The sequence below is a fragment of the Doryrhamphus excisus genome, linkage group LG8, assembly GCF_037039965.1.
Source record: "Doryrhamphus excisus strain RoL-2023G ecotype Guam linkage group LG8, RoL_Dexc_Guam_v1.1, whole genome shotgun sequence".
NCBI lineage: Eukaryota > Metazoa > Chordata > Actinopteri > Syngnathiformes > Syngnathidae > Doryrhamphus > Doryrhamphus excisus.
In genome coordinates this window covers 6,719,648-6,734,339 of record NC_136364.1, presented here as the reverse complement: position 1 = coordinate 6,734,339, position 14,692 = coordinate 6,719,648, and the positions used below count along the sequence as shown (strand labels likewise).

General features: G+C 43.2%; 1 protein-coding gene across 1 annotated transcript; it reads left to right on the top strand.

Annotated features, from left to right (window-relative positions):
- Positions 1 to 289: 289 nt before the first annotated feature.
- LOC131135065 (putative G-protein coupled receptor 149) lies at positions 290 to 13,701 on the top strand. Its single transcript, XM_058080880.2, has 5 exons — positions 290 to 1,519; positions 3,947 to 4,127; positions 5,922 to 6,406; positions 11,482 to 11,625; positions 12,866 to 13,701. Exons 1-5 carry the CDS (start codon positions 599 to 601, stop codon positions 13,367 to 13,369), a joined length of 2,235 nt encoding a protein of 744 aa, XP_057936863.2. The 5' UTR covers positions 290 to 598; the 3' UTR covers positions 13,370 to 13,701.
- Positions 13,702 to 14,692: the final 991 nt, after the last annotated feature.

Genomic DNA, 14,692 nt, shown 5'->3' with positions numbered 1-14,692 from the left:
CACAATGAATGAGCTCAGCTACAGTATTGCATAGCTTTACTCTAATATATCTAAATAATAAGGACAATATTAAACATAATGGATGCCATTGCATTGGGGCTCTTTGATGCCACTTTTCTAATATCTATCACAAAAGGCGCCATGCACTTACAATTGAGTTTATGATGTTCCATTTATTACTTTCAATGTCATAATTAAATAAACTACACTTCATTGAATACGTCATTTCCTTTATTTCCTCAGAGGTGTCGTTGTTGTTACTGCACAATAAGCAGTAGTAGTACTTTTCATGTGTTTGCTTCGGCCCAACCCCATCACGACGGAGAGGACAAGTGGGTGGGTGACGACAGCGTGCACATCGTCAGCTGGACGACCCCCACCGGTTGCGAACTTGGAGCGGCCAACTCAGCCCGGTCGACTCCGTTTCCACATCCACCCCCTTAAAAAAACAGAACCCAAAGAGATGATATCGTGCGCTTTTCGCGTTTGCTTTTTTGTTTGTGGTTTGATTGGATTTCTTGTCAACTTCAACCAAAGGAGTCTCGTTTGAGCTGTTCAAAAGTAGCAGCTAAAGGAGACAACTTCACCTCCGGAAAAGATGTCAACGCCGCACCCCAACCACAGCCACCTCTCGGCGGGCACTATCAGCGAAGCGGACCCATCGGAGGCGGAGGGGCGCATCCGGCTGCTGCTCTTCGCTCTGTGCGTAACCATCGCCGCCGCCACCTTCATCGGAGGGGTTTACTCGCTCCTGTCCCTCCTGCAGATGAGAAGGAAGACGTCTCTGAGTCTCATCGTGGCGTCCATGTCAGTGGACGACCTGCTCAGCGTGGTGCCGCTCTCCCTCTTCATCCTCCTGCAGTGGGAGCGGGACGGTGGCTCCGCCAGCCTCTGCACTCTAGCCGGGCTCCTTTACGTCTTCCAAGGGGTCTCCAGCAACATGAAGGCCTGCCTTATAGCTGGTTATACTTTTTACGTGACCAAGAAGTTCGGGGTGCTGCGTTCGGTCCGCCGCCCCCTCGGGGTGATGTGGGCCATCGCCGGCGTGTGGGCGGTCAGCCTGGCCGTCAGCGTGTTGCCTCTGTGCGGTTGGGGCAGCTTCGCGCAGGCTCCTCTGGGCTGCTTCCCGGAAAGTGACAGCTTTTACATCCTGCTGCTCTTCCTCTTGTATTCTTTGTGTTTTTGCGGTTTGCTGTTCTTCTTCCTGCCCCTCACCTACCAGCTCCTGTGCTCCAGGGAGCCCCAGAGGAGCGTGCAGTGTGCTGGCTACCTGGGGGACATCCGCTCGCTCTCCCGGGACAGCCTGGACAAAAGTTTTGGCGCCTACAACGAGCTGAGCCCGAGTTCGTGCGGGGCGACCTGCGAACTCAGGGAAGGGAAGGAGGGAGTTGCCAGATGCCCAGGGTCCGTATGTGGCCAGATGTCGGCGGCCGTGGGGGACACCCCTGTGGTGTTTGCCCAAAAACGCTTCTCCATGATCCTGGCGGTTGTCAGGGTTACTTTGTGGATGCCAATGATGGTAAGCAGCGTGACAAACACCCACAAAATGCACCATCGTCGCCATTCATACATTTAATGCAAATCCAAAATAGCAAACAAGTGTTCATGTCATCATAGAATGTGCATTAAGGGTAACACATACGTATATGTTATATTCTCATATTTTGACTGCACGGTGGAAAGTGGTTTGAACGCAGGCCTCACAGCTATGGGGACCTGAGTTCAATTCCATCCCCGGCCATCTCTGTGTGGAGTTTGCATGTTCTCCCTGTGGGTTTTCCTCCCACAAAAACATGCTAGGTTAATTGGTGACTCCAAATTGTCCATAGGTATGAATGTGAGTGTGAATGGTTGTTTGTCTATATGTGCCCTGTGATTGGCTGGCCACCAGTCCAGACCGGGCCTCTTGCCCGAAAACAGCTGAGATAGGCTCCAGCACCCCCTGTGACCCTCATGAGGATAAGCGGTAGAAAATGAATCAATGAAGGAATATGGGGCTGCATGGTGGTTAAGTGGTTAGCACGCAGACCTCACAGCTAGGACACCCGAGTTCAGTTCCACCCTCAGCCATCTTTGTGTGGAGTTTGCATGTTCTCCCCGTGCGTGCATGTGTGGGTTTTCCTCCCACATTCCAAAAACATGCTAGGTTAATTGGCGACTCCAAATTGTCCATAGGTATGAATGTGAGTGTGAATGGTTGTTTGTCTATATGTGCCCTGTGATTGGCTGGCCACCAGTCCAGACCAGGCCTCTTGCCTGAAGGCAGCTGGGATAGGCCCCCCACAACCCTCGTGAGGATAAGCGGTAGAAAATGAATGAATGAATGAATATGGGGCTGCATAGCGGTCCAGTGGTTAGCACGCAGACCTCACAGCTAGGAGACCCGAGTTCAATTTCACCCTCGGAATTGAACTCGGGTTTGCATGTTCTCCCCGTGCATACGTGGGTTTTCTCCGGGTACTCCGGTTTCCTCCCACATTCCAAAACCATGCTAGGTTAATTGGTGACTAATTGGTGAATTGGTGAGTATGAATGTGAGTGTGAATGGTTGTTTGTCTATATGTGCCCTGTGATTGGCTGGCGACCAGTCCAGGGTGTACCCCGCCTCTCGCCCGAAGACAGCTGGGATAGGCTCAAGCACCCCCGCGACCCTCGTGAGGATAAACGGTAGAAAATGAATGAATGAATGTTATTTTCAGCTGTTTTCATCATGTGGGCTCTCAATTTTCCAAATTAACTGTAACAGCAGTGGCCCATACAATCCGGGCCTGCACCCGCCCGTCCACCCATCCCCAAGCCACAAGTTAAAAGCCCAAGGTTTACTGACGTACTGCTACCTAGTACCTGTTACACTCATCCACGTAAGCCTCCCACTCATCCAGGTCATGGCACCAATGTAATGCAATCCCAGCCTATACCCCCTGTGGCTTAGATCCCACTAAATGAGAGTTGAGCTAGTCAACAAGCTAAAAGTCTGAACTGTCAACTCTTCGTCCAGCTCTTAAGATGTATGTTCTATCAACGTACTGTTGCACAGCCACACCAGCGGGCAACCTTTATGTAAAGGTACTGCAGCCCTTAATAGTCTAAATCAAGTACATATATAACCTGACTTGGCCCCAAAAACAACACATCACAGCCTCTTCAATAACGTAATGTAAAAACAAATGCCCCATGTGTACCAATAGTGTAGTTCAGTGGTTTTCAAAGTGAGGCCACAAGACTTCAGAGGGGTGCAGCAGCTAGAGAAACATATAGTTCAAGCCAGTGGAGCTAACTTCTGTTATGTTTTGGTGTGTGCAAATATATGTAAATAAAATAAACACTTAGATCTGCAGTGGACAAAAAAAGAATAGATTTTTTCTTTTTGTATTGGCTGAGAAAAACCTTTTTTCTGAAATACTTTTCCACATGAGCACAAGTAAGGAGACCTGCTGATAGAAGATTGCCTTTTCTGCAGAGTAAATAAAGAATATTGGATCATAAATGCCAGCCAGCCCACAGACAACCCTGGGCAAGCAGAAATCACATGACTTTCAACACTGAGAAATGATTATTGGAAATGAGTATGTAAATACATTTGTCTGCAGATTTTGATTTCACATTTGGCAATCATAACAGCTCAGAGTGGATTTCTGACTCTGTCGTTTAGATGTAATGGAACAGTTTTCACCCTGGAACCCAACAGTCTACAGTAATGGTCCAATAGAAAACAAATGAACATGTCATTTTTGTGTAGACAAAATGCCAAACTCATATTTCTTTGTAACTAAACAGATCTCAGGACAAACAATGATTTGACATGCAAAACCTAAATATAGAAACGTCCGTGCTCATAAAGAACCAGCTTGGTTTCCTCAGTGTTCCTTTACGTTTTCACCCTGATGCATCTAAAATCAGCAGCTTCTCCACAGTGAATTCATTTCCTCTTCCTTTTCATTCACAGACCTTGGTGCTGGTGCGCCACGCAGCCAATGCACGCAGCTCCTCCCTGGAGACACTCAGTTTCTTCCTCACGTTGCTGGCCCCTGCGGTCACGCCGCTCTTTGCGCTGTCTAAGCGCTGGATCCACATGCCGTGTGGCTGCTTCATTAACTGCAACCGTGACCCAAAGCAAGATGCCTCCGGTAGGTAGTCAGTGCCTTGCATAATCAGTGGGTATGTTGTCCACTATAGATGCCTTGCACCACAGAATCCTTCTTATTTTCCCTCCACCAATAAAAAAGAAACAGGTGCCACAAGAAGAAATAAATGCGACACCTCCAATGAATATCCCCCCACACCATTAAAAGAGGTGACACTAGCGCCACACCCCAAATAGAAGCCTTCTTTTAAACCTCCACTTATATAATGGGTGCCACTAGAACAAATACTAGAACAAAACACTCAAATAGTATAGTTTTTTTGCACCAGTAAAACAGAAGCAAATTTATCAAGAACAAATAAGTGCCATCACTCAAATAGAAAGCATTCTTGTTTTCTAACAAGTAAAGAATTAAACTGGTGCCACTAGAATAAGCGCCACACCCCAAAGAGAAGCCTTATTTTCCTACCGGTAACAACAGTTCCATGAAAATAAATGATTGAAATGAGTGCCAACCCTCAAATAGAGGCGTTCTTTTTTTCCAACAAGTAAAACAATAAACTGATGCCACTACATCGAATAAGCTCCATACCTCGAATAGAAGCCTTTCCTACTAGTAGAGAAGAAGTCAGTCCCACTGGAACAAATAAGCACCACACCTGTTTTTTCATCTCCACTAAAAATACAGGGGACACGAGAACAAATAAGTGCCATACTTCAAATAGAAGCCTGTGTTTCCTCCCCACGATCAAAAAAGAAACCTGGGCCACTAGAACAAATAAGTGCCATACTTCAATTAGATGCCTTTGTCCCCCCCCACGATCAAAAAATAAACCCGTGCCACTAGAATAAAATAAGCATCGTACCCCAAATAGATCCCTTCTTTTTTCACCTCCACTGACAAAATGACTGCAATTATATCAATTATCCGCCACACCCCAAATAAAAGCCTTGTTTTCCCACCAGTAAAAACGAAACAGGCACCACTAGTACAAATACAATAGTACTACACAGTAAATATTTTTACCTCCACTAAATAATACAGGCACCATTACAACTCACTATTCCCTCACCAGTAATAAAGAAACACATGTAACTACAACAAATAAGCACCACACCTCAAATAGAAGCCTTTTTTTCACCTTCCACTAAGAAAACAGGACAGGTGTCACTACATAACAAATAACCACCACACCTCAAATAGAAGTCTTTTTGCCCTCCAGTAGAAAAGAACCATGTGCCACTAGAAAAAATAACACCTCAAATAAAAGCCAAGTAAAAAAATAGCATTACCAAAGCAAATAAATACCACACCTCAAATAAAAGCCGTCTTTTTCACCTCCAGTAAAAAACTGAGAATGAGCACCACACCTCACAAACAAGCCTCACCAGTAAAAAAGAAACAAGTGCCGAAGGCAGCACCTCAAATAATGTCTTCTCTTTTCCCCCCAATAGCGCCACACAAACTGGCGATACTAGAACAAATAAGTACCACACCTCAAATAGAAGCCTTTTCCGGTAAAAAAAAAAACAAAAAACAAAAAAGTGTCACCAGAACAAATAAGTACCACACCTCATATAGAAGCCTGCTTTTTTCCCCAACGGTAAAAAAGTGATGTTCCTCAGCTAGTCTAAATATCTTTATGTGACTGATATCTCGTGATGCATTCAATGTCTGAATCATAACGCACATGTCTGTATAAAAGACATGGCATCTGTAAAGCTGACATTGTATTATTGATCTGAGTATAATAAATGTTTACAGTAAGCACACTAACAGTAATCTAGACGAGAGGCTGCTGTGTGAAAACTGTAATTACTGTCAAATCTTTTACAGGCTTGAAAAGAAGCTTTGAGTTCAACCTTTCCCTCCACAAAGGCTGCAGGGTGTTCAAGTTATCCCACGTTCCCGTCTCTCCCACCACACTGGCCGAGAAGCCGTCCTATCACAGCCTCTTCAACGACTTTCCCAACGCACGTCTGGATGCACTTGAAAGCGGTTTGGGGCCTAATTTGAGTTTCAGCACCACGCTGCCTGTGGACAGCTCCTCCCATGCAGACCTCTTGCTGGAGGCTGTTGCTGGTGGGGAAGAGACGCTGGCTGATTGTACTCCACTGGCCCGTAACCACCACGGAGATGACGAAAGTTTCCACGACCTCCCCTCCTCGCCACTTAATCACCGGGAACAAGACCACCATCTTACAGACACCTCGTCTGTGTTCGAAGCATCCGAGAGGAGGCTGTCGCATGAAGAATGCCGGAAAATTGAGCTGACAGATTGGGAATGGTGCAGGAGTAAATCAGAGCGAACACCCAGACAGGTACAAGCATTTTCCGCACGGTCCGTTTGTTATTCTGACACCGAACCATTTAATGAAGCAATTTGTAGCTGTCATTTTGCAGTTTATGGCTACTATGAAATGATTTTCCCCCCTAACAATCACTCAAGTCTGATGCCTCTTTATGCTAGTATAACAATTGCTGCATTAGCATGCCGTATATGATGATATAGTACTACCCTAAAGACCATTTGCTAAAACCACTTAGCAACACAGGGCTATAAAATACATGGCTTTTAATCTCCCTTCATGTGTTTACACTTGACAGTTTTATAACAACCTGTACACATGAAGGTAGAATACTGCACTTATGTAAAACATGAACACATATTTAATTCCATTTTCTTTGCATAACATGAAAAAATTTGTTAATATGAGCTAGCTTACAATGCTGTCATTGGGACTAACATGTAATAGTTGCAGTATCTTGCCGTATTTTGATGATTTTGATCCTTGGAATGGCTGTGTCTTCCAGCACAAGACATGTGTGTGCTTCAGTCCTCAGGTAAAAAATGCTGACGGCAATACAGCATCTTGTTGAGTCTTGGTAGTTAAATAGAGAGCGAGGTATCCACTCTTCTGTCTGTGAATGATGCTCAGACTAGCGATTAGCTAGTTTTTCATGTTAGCTGCTACAATAATAATTTTGCTGTAGCTTGGTTATTACGCAAGTCAGTTATATCAATGGAACACTGTTGGCTGCTCCCTTTAATTAACATACATTTTATACACCAGCACAAGAATCACACACTGTATAGTAGTAAAGTAAGTGTTAAAGGTAAAAAAGGAAATGTAAAAAAATCAAAATCCTGTTGGATGAAGCCCCTGCCGGTTACTATTACTTGGATGACTGAGAATCTACACAGACATTACGTCAGCCTGCCAGTCACACCTAAATATTCATTACGTGCTGCTCCACAGAGTTCAGCTTACATCTATTTATTGACTGTGTGTTTTCCTGGGAGTGGTGTTCAAGTCTATATGAATTACATTTATCCACAAGAGGCATTTATTTATAATTGTGGCTTGTCTGTACACACTATTACTACTGCGGGAGACCAACAACTGAGCTTTCCTTTTTAGCTTTTTTCATCCATTCATTTTCAATACCGTACTTGCATTGGGGTCACGGTGAGCTGGAGCGTATCCCACCTGACTTCAGGCAAGAGATGGGGTAGACCCTAATCTGGTCTCCAAGGCAGTTTTTTTCATTTATTTCCTAAATGAAGTTGAGGTCATGTTTAATGCATTAAATATGAAAATCGCATTTACTGTTGGTGAGTTTAAGCGAGTCAACACTATTAGTGTGATGCATATTTTCAGTCAAACACACACTCATGCTACATTTCTGCTCCACTTGAAAGCCTGAGATGTTTCGGTGTGAAAATCACCAGAGGGTGTAAAATCTATGGAGCATGCAACTCTACTGCCTGGCTTTGGCTCACACTTTGCGTCACGTTTAAATCAAAGCTGGTGTGCTATATGTACTGCCGGTGCGTCCTACTTCTTCTTTTGGCTGTAACGAACCTTGACGCTAGTACTACCTGTGCTACCGCAGACACACACACTGCAGTTCATTCATTCTTTCATTCATTCATTCTTTCATTCATTCGCTTATCCTCACAAGTGTTGTCTTCGGGCAGGAGGCGGGGTACACCCTGAACTGTTCGCCAGCCAATCACAGCGCACATATAAACAAACAACCATTCACACTCACATTCATACCTATGGACAATTTGGAGTCGCCAATTAACCTAGCATGTTTTTGGAATGTGGGAGGAAACCGGAGTACCCGGAGAAAACCCACGCATGCACGGGGAGAACATGCAAACTTCTCACAGAGATGGCCGAGGGTGCAATCAAACCCGGGTCTTCTAGCAGTGTGGCCTGCACACTAACCACTCGTCCACAAAACAAAACAACAAATCTATTATTTATTATAATTGATTCATGAGAGAAATACATACAGTACAGTGAAAAAGTCTTCAGCCACCATGATTTTTATTGTATTAAATTATAATACCCATTTTAAATGTATTATTTTGAAACAGTAAATAGAAGAACAGACAATACACAGCTTTGCAGTAAAAATAAATAGTAAGCATAAAGTTCCTACAATGGAACAATGGAGCTTCAGGTTGTGCAGGGGCGTCAAACAGCAGTTGGCTATGTGGAGATGTTGGATCCCTCATCCTGTGTCTTCCCATCATCTAAATCCTATCTACCATTTGGGCAAGGATGGAAAGGGAAGTTTACAAAAATGGAATCAGTTCCAGACAGTGGATGTCTTGGTGAAGCCATCTTCACCACCTGGAGCAACATTCCCACTAGCTTCCGAGTCCTTTTTTGAGCATTTTATTTTAGGCGTTTTTTTAAGCTATGGGCTTTTAATCACCTGATGACCAGCCTATTTTACTTTAATGCTTGTTTGCCATATATTGCTTACTGCGAATAATATTTGTATTACTTCCATATTATTTGCATTTTGAAGCTCCACTTAGATCTTCATTAAGAACCTACACTACATTCTTGAAATTTCTCAACTGGTTTTAAAATTTTGAGGAAACAATGCCTTACCGCTACTAGGTGCCTGGTACTGTCTGCAGTTGAGTAAACAAATGGTTCGGTCACTGTGACGAATTACAAATAAGCTCAAGAATAGAAACCTTAGAAAAAAGATTGAATGGGTCTGCAGTCCTCCCTCCCTCCATCCCTCCCTCCCCCCCGTAGAAGCAGCTTATTTATCCTCACACGCAAGCTGTGCAGACACACAAAGCCATGCATCACCTACAAAGTTTGTGATTTATGGGGAGCCCTGCTGTGTTTTGCTGCTTATTAACAGGCGAGATGTCATTATCCATTGTCTCTGCTCCTTACTGTCAGCCACTCTGGCCTGCGGCCTCCACGGAGAGAGAGGTGGAATTAAAGCTTAAAGACATCTTTACCCTCTCTTTGACTTCAGACTGGGTTTGTGAGCGCTGATCCGGGAGGCATGTTCGCCAGCCAGCTCCCTGGGGGCGATGGGGGCTTTATTGTGCATTCAGATGTAGCAAAACTGAAGTTGTTTTTCCTTTTGCGAGTACAGTACATCCATTCACGTAAATAGATGCTGTTCTCACAGGTTATGTTGAATATAGCCACAGTGAAGCATCACTGAATTATGTACACTATCTAATAAAATCCAAGTCCAAGAGCCGTACTGTAAAAGTGAAATGCAAGGTTGTGCAGTTTGGACCGGGAGGTATCCTCCGATTGTGTATTTATTGGTGTAACCTTCAATGAAGGCCGCACCCTCAAATATAATGATTCATAACCATTATTTGTGTCCTATGAATCCCCTCGGCGTCTAAACAGATTTATTTCCCCACAACACGCCTGCCTTCCATCTGTGTGCTCATCACGCTGATGGCTTTGAAACATTATTTGATTTACTTGACAACGTGTTCTCAGCGCTCAAGTCTCTCACTCCCTCCCTCCATCTCTTCATCCCCCACTCATTCACGCTAATGCAAAGACACTGACTATTAAGGTAATAGAGTCAGACAGAACAAGACACTGACGTCCTCTTTTCTCTATGTACTGCAATCCTTGCCCAGAATGCTGCTATGATGTAAATAATGTAAAGGGCTTAATGACACCTTCTCCTCGTTGTCTCACCACTGTGCCCCCTTTTTCTGCAAATAAAGTAACTGCAGCTCCATTATTCATAGATAAATCCACAAATGTATCACCATTATGGGCTATAATCAAAGAATAAAACAGCATTAGGGTCATGGAGAAATGAAGCAGCTTAAAAGCACTGCTCTCTTGTTGTATGATTTATATATCATCATCATATCCATTTATACTTAAAGCAAAATCCAGCCGGTATATGGTGTTAACTCATACTCATTCTTAATTATTGTGCTTCACTGGATCCAAACCACTTACTGTATACTACACCACATAGAAGCAATGCACGGACAAGCTTGTAATCCTCTGGGGTTGCTTGTTTTTGTTTATCACTTTATCTGAGATTATTTTTGCAAGGTTTTTTTCATGAAAAATTGTAAAATTTAAATTTCAAATTACTTCGTTCCAAGGCCAACCAGACACCCAGGCCAATTTTCCTACCCTTTGTGGTAAACATATAAAAACATCATTTTTTTAGTTATTTTTTTCTCCCTCAAATCTCGCAGTCAGCTTCAGTTTTAATAAAAAATACAAACGTTGTAAATGTTTTCATCATTTTAATCCTTTTAATGCCCATCTGATTCATAGGCATGATTGTTATTGATTGATTGAGTTATTTTGTATATTATAAATGTTAGGGGATGGTTCGTTCTGTGAAAGATCACATTTAACTATACATAAAATTTGTAATAAAACTGTTTTTGATATATACGGTCAAATTCCATATACCAGGGGTTTATAGCCTTGGACAACATTGCTCCAAGGATCACTAAGGCACTCAATGCCCTCCACCACAATCAGGTGGTGATTCACAGAGTAGAATATAATCATGTATTTTCTAATTGCAGGGTTTTGTTTAGTTGAAAATTAGTGCAATTAGTCATATTTACACTTTAGAATGAGATTGGACAATTTACACTTTTTCTATTCCGCTTGTCAACTAGCGTTGCAGGGGTATGCTGGAGCCTATCCCAGCTGACTATGGGAGATAGGCGTCACACTCACATTCATACCATACCATAGGAGGTCATTATATATATAATAATGTAATAGTCTGTTTTTCAAAGGACACTAAATTCAACTTAACACTCAAAAGGTACAGAAATATACAAACATGTACCAATTTGAGTTTTAAATGGGGCAAACCACGTCTTTTAAAGTTTTCCCATGATACATTGCATTCATTGGGGCACTGAAATGATGTCAGCCTCCTCTGACGGATAGGAATTTAGGGTACTTATTAAATGAAATGATTTTTGTAATGTAAATTAATCTCATGAACAAATGGGCTGATGCACTACAAAAACAAAAGTGATGAAGTGAAATTGATATTATAGTCAACCCACCTGTAAAATCAAAGTAATTTATTTTCTCTCTCAATGTAGAGGTCATCCGCCGGTCTCTCCATCCCGCTGTGTGCCTTCCAAGGAACAGTATCTCTGCAAGCCCCCACAGGGAAGACTCTCTCTCTGTCTACCTACGAGGTCAGCAGTGATGGACTTAAAATATCTCCCAACAATGCCAAGAAGGTAAAGCCCACAGGCACTTCACGCTCTCAATTTTTTACAGTTTTATAAATAAAGACACTCGCTTGTGAGGGAATTTCACACATAATATCTTTTTATTAAACTTGTGTGACATGCATGAATGGAAATGATGGTGAGATTAGCGAAGCTAAATATACTATAGGTTGTCTGTACATGGTGGTAAAACAAAGAACAGGAACATTACCACCCAAGGTGGGTAGAGAGGAGACCAGAGAAGGGTTCCTCGTGGGTGACTGGAGGAATGGCAGCAGGTTGAGGCCGAGTCAAACGACTATGGCAAACAATTGAAGTGAGGAGGACGACAAACACAAAACCCACGCCATAACAATAGGCGTCAGGAAGTGTCAGGACCTGCCATAGACTGGGAACAGAAGGGGATGGGCTTGCCTTGGAGCTGGAACAGGAGTTGAGCGCACGTTGGCCTGCGTTGGAGCGGGAACAGGAGGCGCCCGGACCTTGGCTTGCCTTAAGTGGGAACAGGAGGCAACCAAACCTGGGAGCAGGAACAGGAGGCGACCGGACCTTGGGCACCTTGGGCCGGCGTGGAGCCTGAGCCGGAAGATGAATTGTGACCCAGAGAGTTTCCAGGGCCATAACATTCTGTTGTTGCTGCTACTGATTTGTTTTGTTCAGCTATTATTTAGTGTAAATTTACCCCAAGACATGGTGGCAAATCTGAATAATTAAGTCTATAATGAGCAATATATCAGTTCACACAGAGCGGCCAAAAACAAAGAACAAAGTCTTGACCATAAAGAGGAGGCCAGGAGTGAAAAAGGGAGCATAGAAGCTTGGCCGCAGGCAAAGCAACAGGAGTTGCAGTGCGGATGATGGCCTTGGACTTTCTGACGTCCCTTCAGTCCATGTGGCAGGGGCGCATGCCCAGCGGCACTCCAGCAGTCCTCCCTCCACCCCCACTCTGTGTTGTTTTGGATTTGGGAACATCTGGGAGCACAACAGAGCTACTGTATGGTTTGTGTTGTAGTCACGTCAGGTTCCACTGGTGGGTTAGCAGGGGGAAGAACTAGCCGTGGTGCTGAGGCATAATGAAGCCTTTACTTACACTCCTCTCCTGATTTTTACTTAGTTTTTTGCCGCTATGTGTGAACTTGTTTGTTGTTTATTAAGGACTCTATCAGCATTTCTCCACAATGGAGTAATTAGAAATTAATGATGATAATAATGTGTTTTCATGTGTCCATCATCTCCTGATGGCCTACAGGTGGAGGTGTACCGCTCCAAATCAGTAGGCCATGAACCCAGTGCAGATGACAAAGCATCAGAAGGCCAAGCAGGCGATGTGAACATCAGCGGCATCAACATGGGACTGGACATCGGAATGGGCATCGGAGCCGGCGTGGGTGACACAAATGTCAAGATCCACCTGGAGGTACTGGAGATCTGCGACAACGAGGAGGCCATGGACAGCGTCTCCATCATCTCCAACATCAGCCAATCCTCCACCCACGCCCGCTCGCCCTCGCTGCGTTACTCGCGCCGTGAAAACCGCTTTGTCTCCTGCGACCTGGGGGAGACGGCATCCTACTCTTTGCTCATCCCAACCACCGGCAACCCAGAGGTTGAGGCCATCAACATCACGATCCCTGACACTGTGGAGGCGCATCGGCAGAACAGTCGTAGACAGACGCAGGGAAGCTCGGGATATCGTGAGGAAATACAGCTGCTCAATGAGGCCTACAGGAAACAAGCTGAGAACACGGAATGAAACCTGCTAAACATTCATGAATGACCCAGAAGTAGAAAGACACTTCGTACAGCAATGGCCTCCAACATGGCGCACACTTTTCTCTTAGTTAGTAGACTGGGAACTTTGTATTTCACAAACCCAGGGACAGCAGCATAGAAAGAAATCTTGGATAGACTTTAAGGCAGGGGTGTCCACACTGCACTGAGGGGGCCATTTGCAGCCTATCCTTACATTGTTATTGTCCCACAGCACACATTATATAAGTATTAAAATAAGTATATTTAAGAAAATGCAAAATTTGCAGTAATTTTACAAAAAAAAGTCAAAATATTATGGGAAGAAAAAAAAATCAAAATTTTTCCAGAATAAACTAGTAATATTATAAGGAAAATAATTTTTGTCGCATAAAGATGAAATATTAAAGAATTACATTTTTTAAAGTCATTATATTGTGAGAAACAAAACAACAAGTTGCAATTTTTGATTATGTTGGGATGGAAATCCTGATCTTATGAGAATAAAGTCAAAATATGATGGGTAAAAAGAAAAAACAATAGAACAAAGTTGAAATAGACAACAGAAATGGCAAAAAAATATTTTTACAATGATAAACTCGAATTCCAACCAAATTTAGTTTGTCTATTTTGTAAGGCGTGTTATGATTTGTATTATATGATTATTATATGTATTATGAAACAAACTTTGAATAGAGTCGTTATTCTTGAAAAATTAGGTTGGGGAAGGGTCATAATAGTACAAGAATTTAATCAAAATATTCTGAAGAGAAAAAAGTTTAAATATTTGGAAAATGCAAGAAAAAGGCAACAGTAAAAATGGGGAAAAACATTCTGTAACCTGTATGACAAAGCTAAGATGCAGTTCTTCCATGAAATATATATAAGTTCTCATAGTATATCTACATGTGTTGCTGTACAAAATATCATTTTTCACTATGGGGCCCTTGCTGGAAAATGTTTGGACAGCCATGCTTTAGAGTAGTCAGTGTACAGCTTGTGTAGCAGTATAGTCTTACCATCCACTACAAAGGAGTCAGCACACATTATTTTCTAAATATCTGTACAGTACGGACTGTATAGCTTTGAGTTTTAGAGAAGGAAACAAGGTTTCAGTGTTTGTATTTTAGCCAGACGTTCACCTTCTGGCAGCCTGTCACCCCCAAGCGGATGCGGCCAGAAATAAATTCATAACGACACGGTTAAGGGTGAAGATGTGGTCACATGTCTGACGTCATCCATACCCGATCTGCGATGGGAGGGGTCAGCTGACCTGTGTGACTCATCCCTGTGTGCAGTTTTTTTTTGTGTGTGTGTGTGTCTTTGT

Excerpts from the sequence above, each read along its gene's own strand:
- LOC131135065 (XM_058080880.2), top strand. The coding sequence starts at position 599 with ATGTCAACGCCGCACCCCAACCACAGCCACCTCTCGGCGGGCACTATC. Across the intron at positions 1,520-3,946 it reads CTTTGTGGATGCCAATGATG|ACCTTGGTGCTGGTGCGCCA; the intron begins GTAAGCAGCGTG and ends TTTCATTCACAG. Across the intron at positions 4,128-5,921 it reads CCCAAAGCAAGATGCCTCCG|GCTTGAAAAGAAGCTTTGAG; the intron begins GTAGGTAGTCAG and ends AATCTTTTACAG.